Raw genomic sequence first — 25615 nt, forward strand, 5'->3', positions numbered from 1 at the left:
GAGGACCCAACGACCCCACTACGTATTTCAGATAGTTTTGCTTTGCATGAGCTTTAGTCATAACTGAATGTCTACTGGCAACTGGGAAAACATTACGTGCCTACCTTTTGGTTTACTTCCCTCTGAAAGAAGGGTAATTCCCTTGTTCTAATGGGAACCAAGGGCCAGGAAGCAGGGATAATGTGGAGATTTGCTTTGAAAGCACATTCCTGTGTGAACGTTTATGTACATGGTTGAAGGTGACCTTCACAAAACCAGTCAGGCCCACTACATGTTCATTCCCAGACATAAAATACTATTGCACCTAATGGCACACAAAACAGTGTCACACTTAATAATTAATAAAGATACAGGAAAAACTATTTGTAGTTCTAAAAGTGATCAGATGTCTAGAAATGTGTCAGTTTGAAATATAAAAAAGCAATGCTCAAAAAGAAGAAAAACCACCCACAGCTGGTAAACATCAATCTGGCTAATTACCAGCATCCCTGGCCTTCCTCCTCCTTTCTTCCTTTGTCCTGCTGGTTTCCACTCAGAGCCTGTGCAAAGTGAGTTCCCATCACGGTTTCCACTGAGAAGTGCATGGAGAAGAGAGAAGAGGACTTCCACAGGGTTTGCCATCTCATGTGCTCTCCATACAGGCTGGATGAAGACTTGCAGGAAACACAACACAACCACTGGCTGCTTGGACTCACAAACCAAAGCACCACACAGCATCAGCAGCCACCACAGATGGCGGGAAGAAGTATACACCAGGCAATGGAAACCATAAATAGACAGTGTCCCTTGCACAAAATTAGTTAACTGTGAATCTGTTTTGGTTCCTGCATGGTTAATTTTTCATAGGTGATTTTTAAGTTACCTATGATTCTTACATAACAATATTTAGCAGTTACGCAAAACTGTACATAGGTTATAAATCTATGCCTTGGCACAACAGGTTAGACACCATTCGTTCTTACCTGTGAGCGATAACAGGATTGAGGTTGATTGTGTAAGAGATGATCTAACAACAAAAAGATTAAAAAAACCCACCTCATATCAGGTCAATCACCTTCCATGGTCACTTGTCTTCTCTGATGTCACTATTAATTTTGTGTTTTGTTAGTATCTGATAGACTCTTTCGACAGGCTCTGTGACTTCGCATGTAGAGTATACTTTCAAGAAGAAACAAGATGAGCAGATGAGCAGTATTCTCTCTGTGCCTCTGTACTTTGCCCCTCGGCTCTACAGTCACACATCACCTCTGTGAATGAGACGTGAAGTCATGACACTGATGTCCAAGCTGAGAGGGTACTGCCTCTTACTTAAAAGATGCCTGAACCACGGGCCCCTAGAAAGGTAAAATCTTATGCTAGCTATCCTTAAAGTTCAGGGAATGCAGTAGGACAATGCACAGAAGAGGCTAGCTTTTGCCTAATGCGAATATTAATCTAGACTATAACAAGCAGTACAAAACTCGTGTCTTTTGAGATGAAAGCAAAACGTGTGCTTTATCTTACATGTTTCAGATCGTCCTGAAGAACAAATCACAGAACTACAAAAAAGCAACAGCTCACATTAAAAAGAATTCAAGACGATTTTAAGTAGATAGAAACACTCTTCATCCAAACTAAGACCACACTGGGATGAAGCAATTGGATAGGCAGGATCAATCGTACCAAACAGCCAACTAATCTTTGTCAAGAATACAAGGGTTTTAAAGTGTGTGTGGAAGAAGTAAAATAATACATACATGAAAAGACTTTGAAATAAGAGCACCTTGCTCCCTCCTTGAAAAAAAGTAAGTAAACCGCCAAAAGACATTGTGGCATTTCATGTTTAATGATTTGGATGATGCAGAGTATACCCTCAGCAAGTTTGCAGACAACACTGTACTGGGAGGAGTGGCTGATATGCCACGGGGTTGTGCTGCCACCCAGAGAGACCTCAGCAGGCTGGAGAAATAGGCTGACAGGAACTTCATGAAGTTCAACAAGGAGAAATGCACAGTCCTGTGCCTGCGGAGGAAGAACCTCAGGCATCAACATATGCTTGGAGCTACCCAGCTGGAAAGCAGTTTGGCAGAAAGGGAACTGAGGGTCCCGGTGCACACCATGTACAATATGAGATAGAAATGTGTCCTGGGAGGGGGGAAAGAAAAGGTAACGGTGTCCTGGGCAGCATTAGACAAAGCGTTGCCAGCAGGTCAAGAGAGGTGATCCTTCCCCTCTATTCCGCACTAGTGAGGCCACAGCTGAAGGGCTGGATTTCCTGCTGGGCTCCTCAGTGCAAGAGAGACGTAGGCACACTGGACAGTCCAATGAAGGGCCACGAAGATGATGATGGGACTATGAGGAAAGGCTGAGAGAACTGGGACTGCTCAGTCTGGAGAAGAGAAGGCTGAACAGGAATCTCATCAATGCGTATAAATCCCTGAAGAGAGGGTGCAAAGAGGACAGAGCCAGGCTCTTTTCAGTGGTGCCCAGTGACAGGTCAAGAGGCAATGGGCACAAACTGAAACACTGGAGGGTCCATCTGAACCTCAGGAAACAGTTTTTTTACTGTGAGGGTGACCAAGCACTGGCACAGGTTGCCCAGAAGGTTCTGAGGTCTCCATCCTTGGAGATATTCAGAAGCCATCTGACCATGGTCCTGAGCAACTGGCTCTATGTGGTTCTGCTTGAGCAGGGGCATTAAGACCAGATGACCTCCAGAAGTCCACTCCAACATCAACCATTCTGTGATTCTGTGATTTCAAATGCAGCCCTGCACAGCCAAGATTGCTCAACACAGAACGACGGAATAGAGCACATTCCAAACCCTCTGCATTTCTGCTATCACCTGTGAATTCTCAAGTCTCTTTGGCTTCTTTTAAGAATGCAGTCAAAACTATCTTCTGCTTCTCCCAGAAAACCAATTTTCTTGTGCTTTCTAACAGAAGTTGCCTGATGGGAAAATGAGGCTGCTACTCCTTCCAGTATAGTAGAGGCACAAAGAGCTTGGAACTCCTATCTATCTCAATTTATTAATTACAAATATATAGACTTATTGAGATATTTTCCTATATTCTTGTTTCATTCTTCTTATGTAAAGGAGGCAGGATTTGACTTCAGGGTGACAGCCCCTCTTTACCTGCTGCAGGAAACAGATGATTGAAAACAGGAACATTTCTGTATTAAACCTGCTTAAAGAAGATAAGATCTTAATATGATAGAGAAATTAGAACCAGAGGATGTCACAAAAAGATCAAGTTAATTGGATCCTGGACTCTTTGAAAAATGCTTACACCTAAATATATACCCAAAATATATCTTATGTTTTATTAGTGAGGTTTAGAAAAACTTCAAAGAATCATGCATTATTTTTCTGACTGCTGCAAAGTCATTAAAACATTTTCATCTCCTCTTCCTACAAGGATACAACCATGAGAGAATTATGCTTTGGCTATCAAGAAAACTTCGGCTATGAAGTGGTTCTGAGGGTGGGCTGAAGGCCCAAAAGAGTAACGGTATTAATATCTGTACTCTAGGAATGCACCTCGTGACCCTGGCATAGCAGCCACATGGCTCTTCCAACTCACAACAACTAACATGTTTGCATACTCCTACAGAAGTCTTGGCGATGGTTCAAAGGGGCTCTTAGCCAAGATCACAATGTAAAGCCCACAAATATCAACAACTTAGGCTGTGGAATCTCTCTCCCCAGTTTCCCCTCTGCTCTGAAATTCAGCGAGTTCAGAGAAAGACACACCCAAAGACCTTGCTCAAGACTCTTCAAAGACATAATCCAAAGCCCTATTACATAGCACCGTCTCCTGGAGATTGAATTTCTGAATATATTACAAAGTATTACTAATAAGCTGATTTGTCTAGCATTATGGAACTGATGGTGGGTGATATGACTGGGGCAGGTGGAAGTGGGTTGGGTGAGAATCCACCATTCATCAGACAGACAACTTACTGGAGGACAGAGATAAGGGTCATTTGGCAAAATCGGTACATATACAGTTAGCTTGTTTGCAGGCAGGGACTATATATTCAGACTACCTGACCCATTTTCTTCTATCTGCCACCTAGTACTCTCCATGTCATTAGACAGGCATATTTTTAAGTCCACTACTACACTGAACAAATAAACCAGGTAGAAAAATTGAGGACACACATCAGTAGCAAGCCCAGAGGTTTCACTTTTTTTCCAGTGATTAGTGAAACAAGTACAAGTGAAATTTGGAAACTGAATTTCAAACTACAACTTTCTCAAAAGGAAAGACTTTGGTTTTCTTTTAAGAGAAAAAACGTAATGCTCCTAGAAGAAGCATTTGTCAGGGGCAAACTCCATCATCACAGTGTTCTGGCATCACCAGGAACCAGTCAAATTGCTGGTTTTCATACATAAAATCCTTAAAGAGATTTCAGACAAGAAAGGCAGAAATATCAGTGCCAGACTTATTTCCATAATAGAAACTGCTCCCGATGGCAAACTAAGTTCAGTAAGGGAAACAAGGAATAATACCACCACACACCTGACCAAAACTTGAATCAAATGAGACTTAGAGAAGAGACTGTTTGCCAAGTCAAAGCAAATACAAAAAACAACTTCTTTCATATTAGTAAACCCATACAAACAGGTCAGTTTACCAGAACTTGTGATTTCTGCGTCAGAAGACAGTAGAGGAAAACATGTGAAAGAAAACTGCCTTTCTTTCATTTCCTGTTGCTAACTTGGATTTACCAGTACATTTCCATATTGGAACTATAAACCAAGCTGTAGACCTCCCCTTGCTTTGACCCCACCATAGAAGAGCTGTTTGGGTTGGATAAAGAAATGTTAAAAACTATATTCACCTAGTGAAAACATCAAAATTTGTTATAATTTATTACTCTGATAAAATTTAGGAATTATCAGTAGAACCAGACATATGCTAGAGCTATTCACAGATTATTAACAAATGTTACAGTTGATTAATAGAGCCTTCTTCCTTATTTTTCTTCCGTCTTTAACACTAACCTACATCTTTTTCCAAATAATCTATGCAAGATCCACTACATAAAATAAAACACACCATATTTCCTGCTGATTTTGCAGTATTTTATAGCGTAATAGTAAGTTTTGTACAATTAGTCTGTTAACACCACATAGCTACTTTAAAGGAAATAAAACTTGGGAAAGTGTAGAAACATTTTATGTAAAGTGTAATTCCTTATCATATCATTTGAGAGAGCGATTTCCTCAGGAATTTTTTACAATCAGAGCAACAAACTGCTGTTTCATTAAAATAAAAGAAAGGCTTAGCAGTCAAGTAGATCTTCCAGATCCACTGCAGCCAAAGAAACTGCTGGTTTCATTCATCATACCTGCAGGACTGCCTGAGTCCATGACATTCCAAACAGGAACAAACTAAATTAGGATTATTCTACGAAGTTCTGCTAACGAACCACATAAGAATGCAACATCAGTTTCATCTCCTCCTGATAGACACTTTCAACATGCCAAGTCAACCAAGAAGTTGATCACAATTGATGTGATGAAAACTAGCTTGTTTCTTGATGCACAAAGTCACTTTTTCTGATAAATATTGCCAACTTCAGACAAATATTCCAGTAGTTTTTAAGAGCTCTGAACAATGTACACAGTACAAGACTGGTTAAAGGGCAAAGATCTCTACTGACTGAAGAGAGCAACGCTATCTGGTACTATAATTTGGAAAACCTACACAATTGTATATATCAAGTATATGCTTGAGACAGAGCATGGATGATGTCTTGGAGCACTTAATTTCTCTATTTCTATGTTAAGTAGTAGAAGGAGGAGGAAGACTTTGAGAGAACAATATACTTGTTTTCAAAAGCAAGTAAGAAACAAGTAAAAAGAAACTGTCAGCACCTTCTTGTTTGCTCTCACTTACATAAGACAGCTACTGTTCTTCCCAGCATCTCCCTCAAGTTCTAGTGCAGACAACCCTGGAGACTTCAAGAAATTACCTTCCCAGAAATTGCCAATTTACCGGCCACCAAGGGAAAATATAAATAGACAATTAATCAGATGGACCTATTCAGGAGGATAAGTTAACTAATAGTAATGACAGCACCAAGCTTCCTGTAAAAGGAAGGAGAAAGGGAGAGTTCCTTCTACATGTATCCAAGAATGACAGCAATGCCATAGAAACCATGTAAGAAAATCAATACTATGCAGCCACTGAGCTGGGAGCTAAAGACCAGCTCTAAGGAAAGGTGAGATATTAAATCATTGACTGGAACTACTTTTGGTAAAATGTCATAATTGAATTACAAATCCTACCTTAGTCTGGTTTTTCTTCAAAAAATTAATCGGAGTAATTGGGTTATCCCTTTCAGTGTCTTTAAATGGATACCATCCCTCCCAAAGAACTACATCTGCAATAAAGTTTAGAACTCCACTGAAAGTAATTCTTCCGTTAAAGCTCAAAATGAAATAATGATGTTTCAACGTGATGCACATTATGTAACTGGAAATTTTCATTACCAAGACTAACTTATGGACAGCCCATCAGAAAAGTATCAGATGTCTCTACACCTATATTACGGTACCACACCTGTGTACAGATGTAGCATACATAAGGATCTTGGCCATGTACCTAAACACCCAGATTTTGAGTTACTGGGCAACAACTACTGTTCCTCATCCCTCACTCTCTAATAACTAGTGTTGTCAATAAAGTTTGGCTTATACAAACCGAAGACCTTATCATTACTCAAAAAGATCTGGGAGCAATACTAAAGCCATGACAAAGTAAATTGTGTTTCATCCTTTTTTTCCCCTCCTCTGGCTGTGAGAACACACAGATCAATACTCTTCAGCATGAGAATTCTGCAGCGAAATTTTCATTTGTTACAAACAGCAACAAAAAGGCCCCAAGCATGCCCTGTCACTTCCAGTTTAGAAGGAAACGCACTAATAAACTCTTCCCCCTGGGTCATCTTTGACAATGGGCAATACTATGCCAGCTCTTATTAAAGGCAATTCGTATCAGTGGCCCAAAAATTTCCTTTAAAATTATCATCTTTTGTATCCATGTAGCAGGATGTCAGCTTTAAAGTGCCACTGAGATATAGGACCTGTCATTATGGTTAATTTTCAGTACAGTTTTAACACCAGGGTAGCTGATCCCTAAGGGTATGCTTTTTTGGCTAACAAGATTTATTTAGTGGTTATCCAGACAAACAAGAAAATATATTACTGTATACTGCTTTTCAAATACAACAGCAAGCAATAAATTCTACTATAAAAATAAATCTTTGTTCTCTACCATGATGTCAAATGGATTAAAATATTTTTAGAAGAGTAATCTTATATTTCTCTCTTTTTCCTTTTTTTTTTTCCTTTTTTTTTTTATTAATTGTAGGTGTGTGTGTATATATAAAACATCCCTTAAAATTCTTTGGCTTCCAACGCAAGAAGCACACAAAAATTAAAATTAACCTGAAAATATGAAACCTATTCAGCTGTCATATATATAGCTAGATATCAAGTTTATGTTTCGAGCCATAAAGATGGTATTCTCTATCAAATGACCCAAGCTTCTCAGCAGAACAATATGCTGTATTGAAAAAGAGAGTACTATGAAGTTTGATATTGTTATCTTGTTATTTTTTTGAGACAGAAATACTGGTTTAAACACCATTTTGTTGCTCTATTATAATAGAAAAAATAGAAAACTTAATTTATTGGATAAATACATCCATTTGCCCTGCTTTTCTAACAACAAAACAGAAAGTCTGTTTTCATGCTCTAACAACAGGACTGAATTCATTGTATTAGCATGAAGACCAACTTGCACTTTACTAGACAAAAGGTATATCTAGAGAATAGAAAAGCTGTTAACTTATTGTTTAAATCCTCATATGGTCAGCAAAGCCCATTTTTATTGATGTTACATAGAAGGCATAAAACCTAGTTGACCTCAATCAACTGGTCTTGCAGGGAAAAGTCCTCTGCCAGTAAACACCAGATACCAAATACCTTAGAGCATTTCCTGTGCTACTTTTATTTCTACAAGCTAAGGATGAACTTGCTTTTCTCTGTTACCCCAGGTGTGAGTGACCAAACAGCCAATTGCTGGACCAACGAGTCAAACGAGAGCCTGTCATGTGCCCGATCCCCACACTTACCTGGCCAAAACCGACCCTGCACCAGGCAGCGGCATCACAGGCAAATTTTGTACACCACTTCTTTCTCCCACTTCAAAAACATTAAGCCTCATCACAACTAAGAGTAAAATGGGAAATTTTGCAGGTGACACAATTAGGCAATGATAGACTTCATAGCTTATCCCAGGCCAAACAGCAAGCAACTTCTGGAAGCAAAAACTGAACCCCTATATTCAACCATATCCTTTGCCAGTCAGATGACGTGCTTCCAGAACACAAAATGCATAAATAAATCGCCAACCTGACATCGCCAGACACAAGCTATGGTTGTACCCCAGCAGGCTTCTCAATGATTTGCAACAAAAAGGTATTTCAAGTAGAAAAAAGCAAGTTTTTCATTTTCTTCCTCTCACTTCATCACAGAAATCTTCATAACACTCCCAGCCCTTGGGTAGGTGAAAGTTTACATCTATTTTTATATACCTGTCTTCCAGGTAACAGAAGAATGTATTATTACTTGCTGTATTACCAGTTTGCTCAAGGCAACAGGTTTTAAAAGGGAATGTTAACTAACTACAGTGGATTCTCTCACACCTGTAAAAATATTTATGAAAAGTTATGCAGCTTTCACCTTAAGTTCAACAAACAGCATCCACAGAAAAGCATACAGGCATGTTACACACATTGCAAGATCAGGGTTTTTACACAGATTTATTCTATGGAAGCAATTGTAGGAAGTTTTGCAAACCAGTCTTTTGTTTTATAACCATTTCAGAAGCCTCATAGGGCTACTTTGTGTGATCGTTTCAGATCAAGGCATCTGCAGGCTAAATAAAAGGTATAAGTAGAAAGCAGTGGTATTAAGAGCTATTGAATGGATAAAATGAAAGCAATTAAAACTTTACCTCGAACAATAAGTTGAGCAAAATTTGACACTCCCGAACCTCTCTCTGACTGAGTCACACAGCGGTATAAATCCTGGTCGGTTTTTGTCACCTCTTGCAACTTAAAGGTAGCAGCAAATCTTCTGTGATTGATATTTTTAGTCTGAGCAACTGGAATATCTTCCCCATTTCTTCTCTGAAAATAAGAGAAACCAAGGCATGTTATCTCATAATAATACAAAATACATTTATCATGATCATCACACAAAGAGTACATAGAAATACTAAATGCATTCGCCCTGTGCTGCATTTCCATGGTAGAAGAGCTCAGTGCTGAGGTCCCACCAAGAGACAAGCAGTACTTAAAAGCATTTCAGAACCACATTTGGGGGTGAAAAGCACCATCAGGCTTTCGCACTGCCACAAAATGCGACCATGACTGCTGTTGCTCCATAGCTGGAACCTCAGGAGAGCCTCGCAGTAGCTATTGTACTCCTAAGAAAATTCATTCAACTTTAAATAAAATTATAACAGATACACTGGGTATATTGTAAGAAATATTTAAACAAACCTGGCATTGATGTATTTCATAGGTTTTCAACAGCTCTTTTTCAGAAACCAGCCAATGTTTCCTTTTCAATGTTCCCTTTTATCTGCCCAAATTCAATACCTTCTAACATTGTACCTTTATTATACTAAGCACCACCTATCCACCTGAGCTAGTTGAAATAAAAAGGGGAGGGAAGGAAACTGCTGAAAGAGGAATGATGTAGATCTCATTTAATGGAAGGAGCTTAGAGAGTTCTAAAAAAATCATAGCTACCACAAATCACTGAAAAATTTCATGTGTCCATAGCTGTGGGCAGAGTGAGAGGTCAGTAAGGTAGAAAGAGTTTAAGCTCTTGTGTGACCCCTTTTCCTTACTCTCATTCATAGTAAATGCTCAATTTTGATTTTAAGCGAAGAACAGACCCTCCACCACAAGTTAGCATTAAAAAAAAAAAAAAAAAAAAAAAACCACAAAACAAAGTAAAAAAGTCTACCAAAAAACTCCAAAATCGAAACACTCAACAAAACCAGAAACATGCATCAAGTGAACAAATGATGTTCCTGCTTTCTCCCATGGATCAACTGAATGTTATTCCCTGACCAGGATACAGCTTCTGAGCACTCAGCTTTAATCAGTCATCAGAAAGATATCATTTCCTTGTAACTGCATTGCCTGCTCTGCTCAATACATAGCAAAATGCGACCTCCATGGACATTTTTAGCTCTAATCAACCCCTGGAATAAGAAACTTCACTGAGGTCTTAAACTCCAAGCTTTCTGTCTAACACATGAAGTGGCACTGCTAAGCCACAAATTTAATAATCTGAAAACCTGTGGCAAAAAAGGAAAGGGGAGAAAAAGGAAATGAGTTAATGCTGCATGTGTATATTAGCCGGCCTCCTGTCACAGCCAGGAGTACTTCAGAATACCCAAACACTATTTCACTTCTACCCTTCATGGTCTTAGCATGGGTTAGTCACTCTCTAAACAGTTCTGTGGTAGATCAGCCAGGGGTTCAGCACTGGTTCAAACTCACCGAAACAAGTATTCATTTTAACTATAAATATGTTTAAACAACAGATTAATTTTAGCTTCTGCCATCTTTCTTGCAGCTGTTAAAGCACCCATCCCATGTTTCACTGCAAGCCTTGAGTGAAAACCTTCATTTCTACCAACCTGGCAGATTTTGGTCACTGGTATCCCACTACAAAGACCATACCATCACCTTTATCAAAGGCAGGTTTACTGGTGTGTGTCTTCCTCATTTCATGAAGATACCACCCAGTTTTTTCAACCCCAGCCACCACCACCATTACACCAAAAACAGCTGGGAGCTGCTACCCAGGGGTAAGCTCAGCCTGCAGGACCAAGCCAGAAAGTACAGTGAGATAGAGAGTGAAGCCAGATGTCCAAGAGAAGATGGCACATGAGACACTTCCAAAAGGTACTCTCACTGCTTCACCCTAGAACAGTCACCATCCCATAGCATCCATGGGATAAGCAGGCTTTTGGTGGTTATCCGACAGGGTGTTCACAGGGCCAAAGCAATGGCGGTTGAGCGCATGGAAACCTGGATCCACCACTGTGCAGCCAAGTCACCCTGCAGCAGACACCTGCTCCCTCAGCTCTGCAAATATCTGCCTCCTATTAAGAATAATTGAGAAAGTTCGCTGAGGCCTGCAAAGACTCCTACAAATGAAAGGCCATATTGAACATCAGGGATCAAGGAAATTATTAAATTCCAATATCACACAAATGAGGGGTGATGTTAAAGACTTTATTTCAGTACTGCTCAAGCTACAGTAAAATTATATTGTGGGAGGTGCACCTCCCCCTCCAGTTAGCTGGCTTCTCCTGATAGCAAAAACTAAATCCGAAAGCAGAATTTTCAAGCTACTTTCCCCCTCCCTCAGTTTCAACTCTCTGGAATCATAACTTAATACAAAACTTTGATCTAGTGCCTTGAAGTAACCAAAATAAGTTCATGGTACTTTCTTCCTCTCATGCTTGCCTGTGCCCTCCCCCATGATCTCATCGCCACACCACAATCAGCCAGCAAAAGGAAGTCAAGCTCCCAGCAAAAGGAAGTCAAGCTCCCCCACTAAACACAAACTTGCCATATAATTGTTAAAATGACCAAGCAGCATATAATAAAGAGAAGGCAAATTTTTTAAAATTATATGAATGCAGACTTGACAAGTAACCCAAGTAATGCAGTCTTTCTTGCTCTCCTATAAAGGGAAAAATAAGTATCAGAGTTTTCTATAATTAAGGACACATTTCAGTATGTCCAGTGCGTTAAATTTGAATGCCAAGCACTCAGTCTGCTGCAGAGACACACATCCAAACTTGCTGTGTAGAATAATTTACCCTCCAAAGCTCAGAACTTGCTTACTTAAGCTGGTCTGTGAGTTTCATGTTAGAGAAACAAAGTGAATTGGGCTCCTACTTAAAATGAAATATTAATGCACTTTCAGAGCAATTAATCAAAATGAAATTTAACAAGCTTTACAGTTCTACTCCAACAACAAAACCTAGGATTTTATTTTCTATTTACATCAGTAATTTCCTACTGCTTCATCTTACAAGGCTTAGAGTAGTTCCTCAAATTTCTCTGTATTAGGATTTGTTTCTTGGGAATCCAAATGCACAATTACATCTTCAAAGACTATCTTCATGTACAGCTTATCCATTAAAATATTTTTCCATCATTAAAATGATAAAAAGTTCAAACAGAAAAGAGTTCTCACTTAAAAATGAATGTTAAAGAAAATACCCTGCATTCATTTCAGTGCGTATCCCTTACACCGGTAAGCCATTAGCCAGTCAGAGTTCAGATGCACTGCCACAATCTCTTAATTAAATTCTTCTTTTTAATGTCAGGGCATTACTACTGATTTTAAAGCAGAGGAAAGAAAGGCAGCAGTGCTCTCTGCTTATTAGAGGGTTCCTGGTACATACTGTTTCAATTTATGTCCTGCTCACACTGAACAGAGCTTGAAAATGCTGCTCAATTAGGTTTTAAAAATTCAATTTAAAATTAATGTGGAGTTATACTAATAGGTAATGGCTGTACCCTGTGCGATCCTTGGTTCCTCCAGTCCCTTGCTGTCTGATTTGATAACCCTGAATTGCTCATTTAGGAGAGGTCACCACCAGGCAGTCCTCCTCCTTTGTGGAAATAACTCGGGGCTTCACAAACAGCTATGCTCTATAAACACTTGATAAAAAGAAATATAAGCACGTGGAAGAACCTCCTTTAATTCTGGCATTTCAGGCATTTAAACTTACAACCATAAGTAAGTCTGTATGACTCAACGTTATTTTTAATTTGACAGGAACCTGATTTTATTAATATTTTTTTCAGGCAATGAAATGAGATCATCTATATTTTAATCAAAGTCAACAGTAAAGTGTACACAGCTTAAAAAACGATCATAGGGAAATTAACAATTAGCCTTAAATTTATCTTTTCTGTTTCATGAAAGAAACCAATCATTTAATAAACATGAAGTGAAATTTTAGTGGATCTTCCAGAGCCTGAATGAAACCAGAAGCATCTAAACCCCAACAACTTATTTAATTGGTAGCATTTAGGTGCATTTTTAATTTTCTAATACAAATTTGTTTCTCTCTTAACTTCTCAGGTTGAAAAGTAGCAGGTTTTACTTTTTTGTTTAAATGATGTTCCTTCTAAATTTTCCTGAACTCTTTTTTCTTTTTTTAAATACCAGTGATTTTTATCAGCCTGGACAGCTCAACCTTACACATCTCCATCCCTTCCTTAGTGTAAACACCTTAAAATAAGTCCGCTCCATCGCTAACAAATACAGTCAACTCTGGTTGCCTTCTCGAGCTCTCGGCTGGAGGCCGGGATGCCTCCAGAGATCAGATGTCATCAACACTTCAGCTGCAGTGACACACATGTTACTCTCGCAGCAGCACCCACTTCAGCTGGCGTTCAATTGCTCCCTCCCCACTTTCATTCCTGTGCTAATACAGAAAACTGACCTGGAATAAGGAAAATACCTTTCTGGAAAACGTATTCCCTCCCCATATATTATCATCACCAAAAGGATTAGCTCATGATCCGATTCACTGTACAGCCACAGGAAGCGGAGGAGAGGGCGGGAACTGTGCAGGGAGCAGGGCACAAGCTGAGAGTCTGTCTAAGCAACTTGGTCCCCGAAGGTGCAATCAGAACTTCACCAGACAGCAGAAAGGCTACAAGGATGCCCCCAGAAGCCCTGGGAATTACACCTCTGCTGCCCTGAGGAAAAGGGAATTTGTGAATTACGTGCTCCAAAACGGTCTTGGCTTTACTCATTGTGTAAAGGCAGAAATGTCATTTTTTGCAAGAGGGAAAACAGTTGAATGGGGATAGTTTAAATGCCAGCGATAACATACGATCTCTGCCAAAAGATGTTTTGAAAAATAAAACAACGTGAGGGGAACAAACAACACAACTACACGTTTTAAGTTTTACTAACACGTAGCTGACTGGCACTTTTCGGCACAAACCGTATATGCTTTTACAGCATTTAGGACACAATTTCCAAATGGAGAACAATCTATTTTTCTAAAATACTTATTATTGTTTTTATTTTGTTCTTTTACACAAATGTCTCAATATATTCTTGGGACTTTAAAACTTATTAAACATACTAGAAGCATAATAAAGCATAACATCTATTTATTGCAAGAAATTATAAATAAAATTTTAATTTTTTCCCCACCCACAAGAAAGCAAATGACTGAACAAGTAGGATTTTTTCCCAATTTAATTTACAAATACATGATTCAGGACTAAGAAATAATTTTTTTCAAGCAGAACATGATCTGAAACTATAGCTTAAATAATATACCTACATAATCCTATCTTTTTCTTAGAATACAAGAAGGTGAAGTAGCAATTTCTTTTGTTTGATTTTTAAGAGAAAGCATGCAGTTGGGAGTTAAACTTTTTTTAGTAGGAAGTTAATACAACTTGCTTTAACTTGCTGGTCTCTCTGCATGCATGGCAAACTAAACTAAGATTCTACTTTCCAATGAACTACACCTTCATTTATTAGCAGGAAAGGCCACACAGCTTTTCCCATGCAAACATATACTAAAGATCTTGAATAAATGTGACAAGCCAAGTTTTATCCCACATGCTGCACTGCAATACAGAATAATCCATGATTATTTTAAACATCTTGGTTACATGCACTGCTGTTCCTCAAAAACTTGTGTGCTTTGAAGTAGCTCAATTTCTCTCACGTTGAACTGAACCTCCTACCAAAAATAGCAAGGATTCTCATTAAATAATCTAATTGAGAGCCATCTGGCCCTTCAGAGGTGGCAATCCTGATTTATTTTATTACAGTAAAATCCACCGGAGGCAGAATAGCAAAATTCATACTACAGTGTCCCTGGACGTTCCACTAGACAAATTAAAAAGACACTCTCTTACTCTTATTTTGAACATAATCTAACACATGCCACAAAAAAAAACCCCAAATTATATTAAAAAACAAAAAAAAGAAGCTTTTCAGAAAGCTATAGTTCTTGAATGCAGTGTTGTTGACTTTAAAAAAAAAAAACAAAACCAAAACCACCATAATTCACAGAAAAACAAATTCTGGACACAGTGATTAAAGTCCTATATCACCTTGAGCAGAGCATGCTGAACTACAGTATTCATCCTGCAGCTTTAAACAAAAAAAATCTGATTAGTTATACGACAACAAAGGAAAAAAATCTGAAAAAAAACCCACTACTGAAGACCATCATGACACAAGACTGTTCCTCAAACACTTCTCAGCAGACAATTTTACCCTTCTCTAAAAGCAGCCAAGTATACCAGCTGCTCTTATTCTTCCGCAATTCATTAAATGCTGCAGCTATCTGAGGTACCTAGGGCCTGGGGTGTTAGGCTACCTACCGCACACCACACCGCTCAGGAAGAGATGAACCTGAATGCACGTGTTAACAGACAAGACTCACGGGACTCAACGGTCCAGGAATTTCTAACAACCTATGTTTTTATAAACACTATCTTAATTTCAGGTGTCTGATTTATATGGGTTGAAGCCACTGGCTGGCTGAGGAAATACCACCAGGACTACACAAGAGTGACCAAACTTCCACCACAGCTGGTCTAGGTATAAACTACAGAATGGCAGGAGGAGAAGGTGGCGCCAGTGTTACAGGTGGTCACTGAGCTGCCCCCAGCACCACCGTGGGCACGGGGCACGGCAGCAGCACGGCCCCCCAAGCACCGGATGCTCCAGCCGCCGCGGGAGCAGCAGCATCCCTAGGGAAGACCTACAGGGATGACAATCCCAAAGGCTGCCCTGTAAAGTGAATGACTGGTAGCTACACAGGCTGGAGGACTTAGTTAACTGGGGCAGAATTAAATTAAAACCAGGAGGATTACAGTATCTCATGTTGCTGAAACCTAATGTGACTGGGCATCTAGGGAGAACTGCCGTATTTATCCAAGAAGCCAATAAATTGGGGAGGGAAAAAGGGATAATGGTTCATTCAGAATTAAATGACATAGCATCAAAGGTGAATACAGAGTGAAAAGGTAGGCGGGTGGGGAAAAAACCGTTTGTAAAACAAACAAATTAGAAGAATATCAAATATGAAGTTATGAATACTGTATTTTTCATTGGTGAATATTCTTTATAACTGTGTCAGTCAGCAGAGTGTGATACAGAATAAACTACAATTCAAGCAATTTACAAGTAGCTTGATATATCACTTCATGGCAGCTTTTCACACATCTTTGAAAAAAAAAAAAAAATGTTTGGAAAACCAGAACATCTATCACAGAACATAAATATGATGAGGTGAAAGTGCAGGTAAAATAGACAAGTGACTGCAAAAGATTATTCCTGTCCTCTATGCTTCCCTATTCTGTTGCTTGCTTTCAAGAACATCTTTTCTATAAGTACAAGCAACCGACGATGAGAAAAATGAGGGAAGTGAAGTTTCTATGCAAGCCTTAAGTGCAACAAAAAAGGACCTTATACGCTGCTTGGCCACTGTCAGTAATCACGATAGAGGTAAGATGATGTAAGACTTGAGTGGCATTTTACTGGCTGAGAAAAAAAAGCTTTAGTATCAACAGACAGTAATATTTACTGTTAACAAATCAGCGCTTGTTTTGGGCAGATGACAGTGATGATCCAAAACTCTGCTGTCTCCCCAGAGGCTCTTCAGAGGTTCACCCACCTCTCCTGCCACCTGAGGAGGGGAGCAAACCCAGAGGGATCAGTCCTCTCTCCTCCCACAGCCTCCACAACATCCTGGCTTTGACTCCTTCTCAGGGCGAGCAGGCCTGACTGACTTATTTCAGTTTAATAGCAGAAAGCACCAAATTTGACAGTTAACTAGTAGCAAAAAGGGCACCAAAAATCTCTATCACAGTAAAACAGCTGAAACCCTGCGGGTGCTGACAAGGCACCTCCTCTGAACTTCCTTTAGGCCCCAGAAAGAAAAAGCAAAGCAACAAGGCTCTCTAACTATCAGAGCGTACTCACTTCCCCTTAACTTTCAGGGGTCATAAAATCTGTGCAAACCAGCAAAAGACATTATTCAGATGTTATGAAAATAGCAAACAGCCAGGTGTACTGTAGCAGCAGATGTTTCATCATCAAACTAAAGAAACAGTACCTTAAGTTAATTAACTGTATGCAAATACAATGGGATCTCAAAATGCAAAGTTACATTAGAAAAATTCAAAGTAGTAAATGCATGCAAACTACATGAAAAAAATTAAATTAGACATGACGCTCCTATCACAGGCGAGCAAGCCTCCCAACACTTCACTACGGCTAAACAGTTTACCCCAAAGGCCCACAGCCTGTTTTCAAACCCTCCTGTCAAATACTAATCTTTGCCTTCACCTTCTGGATAGAGTGGGTAGAGAGGAATTACACGGCACAACCACTTTTCTCTGAGAGAAAATACTGTCCTTTCAAAAAACAAAACAGTCAATGTTGTGTCCCTCAACCCCCTGCTAGAGGCATGGGTTCTTGTACAAATTCTCCAGTCTAAATTCCTGAAATACTATATTGGTCTGCACAATGATGTGCCCAAATGCATCATCACAGGATACCGTCTGTATATGCCCACTCCAAAGACTTGTTAAACAGCATGCATACACAGTATCTAGCAAGAAAAACAAATGCTAAATACCAAATCACATTCTGTGGCAACTAGCACCAAAACCCAAGGTGCTGGCAAACAGGGCATTAAGGATTATGGCAGTTTCCTCAAGAAAGGGAGTGGGTTATGGCCAGTTGTTTGAGCCCAAACAGACAACCATGCAGACGCTCATTCATCCTCAAGCAACGGTACCACTGCGAGGTCAGCCCAACTCCATTGTTTCTACAGCAATTTGCATTTTATTTTCCATAATGCTTTTTAATTTCACTTTTTCAATTATTACTCTGAGGCAATTGCTTTAATTATCTGTTATTCCACAAGGAATGGCATTTTCCTCTGGCGGAGAGAGGGGCTGCATCAGACCGCATTAACGCTGATGAGCCTCTCCACGGGCGAGAGCGGGGCTGCCGTGCCAGCCTTGGCAGCCCAAGTGGAGCGGCAGTTAGCCAGCACCCACAGCTTTTGCCGACAGATTGGCCCGCTCACCGCCGCTCTGATGGCAATCTGCACAGGATTACCAGGCACGTATTAAAACTTTTAAACGCATGCAGTACCCCCTTTGAATTTCAGATTCACCAAAGCAAATGGTATCACCGCAGACCGTAGCAAAACACATCCGACTGCAAAGCAGCCAGAACAAGCCGCTTTCCCTAATCCAATGCTATGTTAATGCAACGCTCAGCAATGATGGATGGACTCATTAGTGCCGCAGTTATCGCCATCTGAACCAGGTGCCAAGACATATGGTTTAACAGATGTTCTAGCAAAAAGCTCTATTCTCCGCACTGTGCGAGTGTCCAGTTCAACTGGACATCGATAAGACACTGAAAATCATATTGGGCTTCTGGGAACCACAATTGTTCCCAGCCGTTAAACACAGCCCGATTATGCAAAAAACCCTATTGCTCTGATATCCCAATTAGATCCACAGAACAAATGCTGGACAACACGTACGCTGCTTTCCGGAGTCTTTGTGTACCCAAATGTTATTTATTCTATTCAGCCGATTCTATTTCTGCACTGTCTCAGTAAAGAAACAAAGCTTAAAACCCCAGAAGCTTTCTCCATGCAGAAATCTCCCAACCCAACAGGCAAACAGCCCCATATCACATCCCACCCCACCCCTGCATTTTCATGTTTAGAACGCCCTGTACACGCTATTTTGTCAAATATTTAATACTTAACACTTATCCACCCTGAGCATAGGATTAATGTGCAGAAGTGACTCTTGTTTGCAAGGTTATTTATTGACATAACTGCACTGGAATGCATGGCATTTCTCAGGGAGGGGGGAAATAGAATAAAAAGGTGGCCCTATAAATACTAATTCAGCAAATCAATGTGAACAAAGCAGCAAGATGCAAACTTTGATAAATGAAAGAACCCTTATTCTTTAAATGTCTTTTCAAAGAAAGAAAATTCATAGGCTTCAGGAAAAAAAAATCAGCAGAAGTAGGCAACTGATCAGTTATGATGTCTATACATGCTATATTCAATCTTTTAAGATTACACACACACGCACACTTATGCTCACCTCCGACAGGAAAGAATTTTTCCATAAGAACTTCTGCTATCTCCTGACGCTTATAAGACAGAGCATACCAAAGCATAACAGGTGGAAAGGCTAGGTTACCCCTTGGGTTTGGAACTCCTATCACATGACCCAACTGCCTCAGCATGTACAGTGGCACCAAACTACAGCTATTGGTGGGTGACATGTTACAGTCGAAATTTTACTCTTACAGATTCTAAACTCGGGAATACTGAATGTATTTCAGAAACAACATCAATGCTCACTTTAAACAAAAACTAAGGCCTTTGAAACTCTTTCAGAATTTGCTACTAATTGGAGCTAATTCAGCTCACAACTGTAACAGATTTGATACTAAAGTAGGTTGAAAAGTTGAAGAGCAAAAAAAAATCTGAGAGCTGCATTTTGTCCCGCACCCACACCTACTATTCACACTGTCACTGAAGGTGAGTTTCAGATCTCGTTCAACCAGTTAAATCTCTTTATCTGTGCAAATATTTGTTTCATATTAATGTAGCTGTGACTTCTAAAGACATCTGTTATCTTTGCTGCTTATCTTTCAATCCCAGAGCTCTGACTGTCCCAGATCTTTGTCCAGTGGGGCTGCAATGTGCAGGGGTGGGAGGGAAGGGGTACGAAAGGGGACAAGAGACCAGATACAATCTAAAAACAAAAAAACAACACGCCATGAGTCAGGAGAAGTTCAGTTCAATGTTAATTCCTATTTGCCTGAAATGTTTACAAGATGCCCATTTATAGAAAATGGAGTTGATGAAAAGACTGTCACTACAGCAGTAACACACAGGAAACAGTGCCTTGAAATGCTGTGCCTATTTTTATCCATTTTTATTTTCAGACACACAAAGCTATGTGCACTTAATTATATATAAACTGAGAAAAACATAAGCACAGAAATGTGCACATTCACAGATTATCTAGTATATGATCCATATACTTTTTCCCCAATAACTAAAAAAAATTAAAAAAAAACTTAAAATTTTACACAGGACACTAAAATGAGATCCACTACTGAGATCCACTTTTACTTCAGTTCATGTTGTTATAATGCTTCCTCCTTCCTTGCTTCTAACCAGCATCCCCATCTTTTTCCACCTGCTGGCACTATTTCGATAGGTAATTCAGACATGAATGACGCTAAAAATTTTTAAAATAATTAAAAAACCAAAACAGATAGTCTTCCCCACCCCCAAGAACAACAAAAATCCAATTTGGCCCAAAATCTTTTTCAGTCGAATCACTTCCCTGAACTGACTTACTGGCAAGCTCCAAAAGCTCCAGCATCAGTGCAGAGAGGCATGAGGAGGGCAAAGCCGAGACTGCGGCAGCTCGGACTGAGCCTGGCTGAAGCAGCTGTGGGACTGCACCCAGGGACAACACAACTCTGAACACAGAGCAGAGCGGTTGCTATTTTTTCTTTCTCCTGCTGCCAAATTTACTATAGCCTCTCTCTGAAACAGGGGGCTGGGAGAGCCAGAGAGCACTGGTAGAGTCTGTAACAAGATCTGTGCTTGCACATCTCTATTCAATGCAAGCAAACGAGATCTTAGATCATTTCAGATACAAAAAGCCTTAGCCTCCCAGATTGCACCTGGGATCTTTACTTATCAAAGAACGTGTTTTAATAGCAAGTTGTTTCCTGCATTTTCTTCCCCCCCCCCCCCCCAAAGGAAATACCTTTTCTTTTTCAATAAGGACATAACCAAAAGCTATTTTTCTCTAACACAGTGTACTTGGAAAGTGTCTTCTCCCCCACCACTCCCTCCCCTTCGTTTTTCATTTTTGCACTTTTTTTTTTTCCAATGGCCTTTCTTGTTATGAGAAAAACACATTCCTGGAATGTTTCAGCTTAGGGCTCTCAAAAACAATTACTTAGGCATTTGATTTGATCTGCCAGTTCTTCCTTGCTGGATATTCAGGCTTTATGAATCTCTGGTTTGGTCAAAGGTTAAAGTGAACCTTTTCCAAGTCACATTCCAGATCCCCACAAGGCCCATACATATCCACCCCAGGGTTTAAGGAAAAGGAGTGAATTCCCTATTAGCTGAAGGAAGAGAATTCAGAGAGGGAACGTTGCTGATCCAATGCTTATGTTGGGCAAGTAGGATGGAGAGGTGTAATGATGAGAGAGGAAGAAAAATAATGGGTCACCTTTAAATTTGTGAAAAATTGGTACTGTTTAAGAGAAAACAAGAAGGGGAACAGAAGTTCAAGTATATCATTTTAGTAGCAAGGTATCAAAGCACTTCATAAGCACAGGCAAGCAGAGTTACAACTACAAAGGGACCTTATCTTTCGAACTGGGAGAAATTACCACATCTACGCAGACACACACACACAGAGGCGCGCGCGCGCGCACACACACACACAGAGGCGCGCGCGCACACACACAGAGGCGCGCGCGCGCACACACACAGAGGCGCGCGCGCACACACACACACAGAGGCGCGCGCGCACACACACACACAGAGGCGCGCGCGCACACACACACACAGAGGCGCGCGCGCACACACACACACAGAGGCGCGCGCGCACACACAGGCACGCACCACCAAAACCAAAACCAAAACAGCAGTCAAAAAAACCCAACCCAAAACAACAAACCAAACCAAACCACCCTTTAAGTATATGGAGGGACAAAAGGGACAAAACATACGTTTTCTGCATTGTTTTGGCTGCTAACCAGGCTTCTCAGGGGAGTGAAAGTTAGAAAGGATAATCTGTCACAGTTATCTGACTCCAAGGACTGAGTGATAGGGAAGAGATTTCCAGCTGGCTGTCTCCATCAAGCTCTGACCCCTGATCAACCGAAGGTGGTGCTTCCCAGGTTTGCTGGTATGCTCCTATTGCTATAGTCCTACCTTTTATATAGCAAAACCCAGCTCAAATTAATTTTGTGTCCTTTGTGTGCTCTGTTTGGCAAGTCTCTGAAATCAAACTCCTCTTCCTCAATGAGTGCATTATACGTTTGCTCAATTTAAACAAGTTACTAGTCAAAGACATGGAGTACAAATCATTCCTACTGCTATGATACCTTTTTACTGAATGCAATGCAGTTACTGCTAGACTTGTGTTCCTTTTTTAATGTTGCGTATTTGCCCAGTAATAGATTTTGCATATCTGATTTTTTCTAATCTCATTCTATTTAATAAAAACTAAAAAATTCTCTTTAGAATTTTATCACGTGCCTATACGTAACTGTTACTCAAGGTTTGTCAGCTCCGCTCTCTATTCAAAAGAAAAATCAAACAGATTGAAGTAACTGATTATAGTTCATTTCAAAGTACAATGTTTCCCCAAAGGTATATACAGTTCTGAACATATACAGAAATACACATTTTAAAGTTTTAAAGGGCGTATTTAGAAACCATTCTAAAGGAGTGTTGGTTCTTAAGCTTTAAACTAAAGCATAAGCATAAAGGTACACATACAACTAAAGTGATTTTTTTTTTTTAATCCTTATTAAATGGCAAAATTTAATTTTTTAACAAGCAGCTGTGAAACTTTGCCATACTTCTTCTAAACTGGTGGTCTTAAATGTAAGTAACCCCAGCCCCACACCACAAAGCAAAGCAGTTTTGTTTTGGGGAGATGGTGTTTGTTTCTTCTTTTTCACGTTTTTTAGAGAGAAGAGTTATCTTCTGGTTTTAGTCATCTCTCAGATTTTAACATACATACTACTCACAGTTACACACAGGTAGAAGCTGAAGTCCCTCCTATTATGAAGACAGAAAAAAGGACATGCAACAGTCCTTTTATGTCGTCCCATTAAATACGCTGCTGAGTAAATCTGACACACGCACAGAAGTACAGCCACATCCCTCCAGCCACCACTTGGACAAAAATTTGTTGTAATTTATATCATAAAATTTATGACAGCTCTGTTACTCCTGTGTTTTACTAGATCCCAAATGCCAATTATCTGCATTTAATGATAATAAATTTTGATACAGAAGAATTGATTTACAACAAGAGAAGGTCCACAATGCCTTAAAGGCCAACTGTCCACAGACCTCCACTGTCCACACCAGTTGTTCTAATTTTTAATCCAAGCTTTTTAACATTACAAAACTGATTACAAGTTTCTCCATTTAACAGAGATAAAATTGTATTTAAACTAAATATTTCACAAGCAGAAGAAAAAAAAGGCTTAGGAAGTTAAATATTTCACCTCCAGAAAGCAGCTTGTCCTCTAGCCAAATAGACTTGCATTAGATGGCCTTACCTGGAGCCATAACTTGTTATTCACTGCATCCCTCCCCGTAGCAATGCATTGAAATGTAGCATTCTGCCCTGCATTGACCTCTACGTCCCCCAGCCTCAAGAAATGTGGAGATTTATCTGCAGAGGGGGAAAACAAAAGTTACAAATCACACTTAGTGCTAAAAAAGGTGCCAGCAACATTACTGTCTCCCTGAAGATGCATATTGTAACAACCTTTGGCTGAAAAACAGAAACAGAAGAGAGAAAATTATTTGTTTCATCTCTGTTCAAGAAGAAAGAGTGCTTCAGTCCTTTCTGCTCTCCCCTGGTGATTCTACTAACTTTACGTATACATGAGTTATATTAAAGTCTCTTAAAAATCAAAGCCAAGAGATGGAGATCAAATGCCAAACTGTCAGCAGCACTTTACAAAAATTATCCCAGACTTCCGATTGTATGAAACCCATCATACTGAGAAAACCCAATTAGCAGGATACTGCTTAGGCAAAGAGAGAGATACTATTCAGATTATTTGCAATGTAACTCAGAGCTCTGTTGTTCTACTAAATGAAATCATTTGTGCCACTGAATATAGTATTTCAGGAGCTGACAAATCTATTTCCCACCCTGACAAAGCCCCTAGGAAAGCTCACTGGCACAACCACCTGAAGGATTTATTAGATGTAAGAAAGCCGACAGACACATTTGAGGAATGGGTATGCTACACAGCTCTCACGCATCCCTTTCTCAAGGACTTGTAACAAAAACGGTAGCTGAACTGTTATTCCTTTGTGCTTACTTAAAAAAAAACCCCACAGGAAAAAAACAGCAAATTGGAACAAACAGGGCTTAAACATCCATAACAAAAAAGAGCTTATCTGAATACTGTATCATGCTGATAATCTGCCATCATGGCTGTAACCAAGCACCTTTTGTTTTGGCACTTAAAAAAAACACAAATGAAAAAAAGAGCCAGAAGAAAAAAATGAAAGCCAGGTTCTGAACCTGAGTAGAGCTTTGCTGACTACAAACATTAGATAGCTGGGCTGGCTGAAATATAAAGAGGTAACTCACTCAAATACCCTGCAAGCTTGGTAGGCCAAGAGCTATGGTTATAACAGGTTTGGAGTAGAAGAATGCAAAATGTGAGGGTGCCATTGCAATTTTCTGATTTGGCATCATTTTGCAAATTTGGGTGAGGGAGTTGTTGCATCTTGACCATTTCAGAAAGCAATTAAATTATTAGCCATGAGGTACATTACAATGCAATCACATTTTAGAAAGGGGATGTCTAGGGGAAGAGCAGAAGAGTTGAACAGAACCAAATTACCAAAAAATGTGATCACAAGTGACAGAAATGCACAGTAGTAATTTCTTCCTCACAACTTTTTATCTGTAGAATATTTCCCTTATTGCAGCTCGTGTTTGCACATGTGTAATCCTTCCCCAGGATTAAGCAGGGAAAGGCAAACAGAAGTGCCCAAAGTCTGTCCACAAAAACAAAACAACAAAACCCAATCCTTCAGTAGCTCAGCAGCCAGAAGGGTTGTTTGGCTGATTTGGTGTTTGTGGGTTTTTTTAAATCTGTTATACTTGGGGGGGGGGGGGCCGATGACACAAATTCTGACTATAAACCTCCTACATGTATCTGCCAATTCAGTTTTCTTTAATCAGTGAGTATACACATTAAAATTAAAACCCATTTTGATTCTGCACACCAACTATGGTATGGCTAAAAAGACACTGAAGAATTTCTGCTTTTGTATCCCGGCACACTTTACTTCTGGCAGACAAAGTTCTTACCCAGGTAAATCACTATTGCAACACTACATTTTCCCCTGGAAGCTGAACAAAAATACTATTGAAAGTATGAAGAACTTCAGTGATCAAGTGATGAAAACTCAGCAGTCTACAGCAATATCAAATACGTCCTGAAAAGACAGAGAAAAATGCACCTTTTAATCATTACTTACCACAAGGGTAACTCAGAACCTGGATGTCATCAATGGCAATGTAGCCATTTCTCCCATCTGAGACTTCAGCTTCAAATATTACCTGTCAAAATGAAAGAAAAAATGTTTACAACAGCCATTTCTACAGAATTCCCACAGTGGCAAACGTGTAGATATAAGACACATTGCCTTTTTCATTTAGTTGAAGT

General features: G+C 39.7%; 1 protein-coding gene across 5 annotated transcripts in view; it reads right to left on the bottom strand.

The window, feature by feature from the left end:
* Nucleotides 1–25615, bottom strand: part of PTPRK (protein tyrosine phosphatase receptor type K) — a 420549-nt gene that overhangs the window by 200938 nt on the left and 193996 nt on the right. For all 5 annotated transcript variants that reach the window (XM_075087593.1, XM_075087592.1, XM_075087590.1 and 2 more), the window contains exons 4-6: nucleotides 25428–25509; nucleotides 23477–23592; nucleotides 9015–9189 (exon numbers count right to left, since the gene is read on the bottom strand). In XM_075087593.1, coding sequence (XP_074943694.1) covers nucleotides 9015–9189; nucleotides 23477–23592; nucleotides 25428–25509 — 373 coding nt within the window. The remainder of the gene's footprint in view (nucleotides 1–9014; nucleotides 9190–23476; nucleotides 23593–25427; nucleotides 25510–25615) is intronic.

Source organism: Phalacrocorax aristotelis, chromosome 3, assembly GCF_949628215.1.
Source record: "Phalacrocorax aristotelis chromosome 3, bGulAri2.1, whole genome shotgun sequence".
In the NCBI taxonomy this organism is placed as follows: Eukaryota; Metazoa; Chordata; class Aves; order Suliformes; family Phalacrocoracidae; genus Phalacrocorax; species Phalacrocorax aristotelis.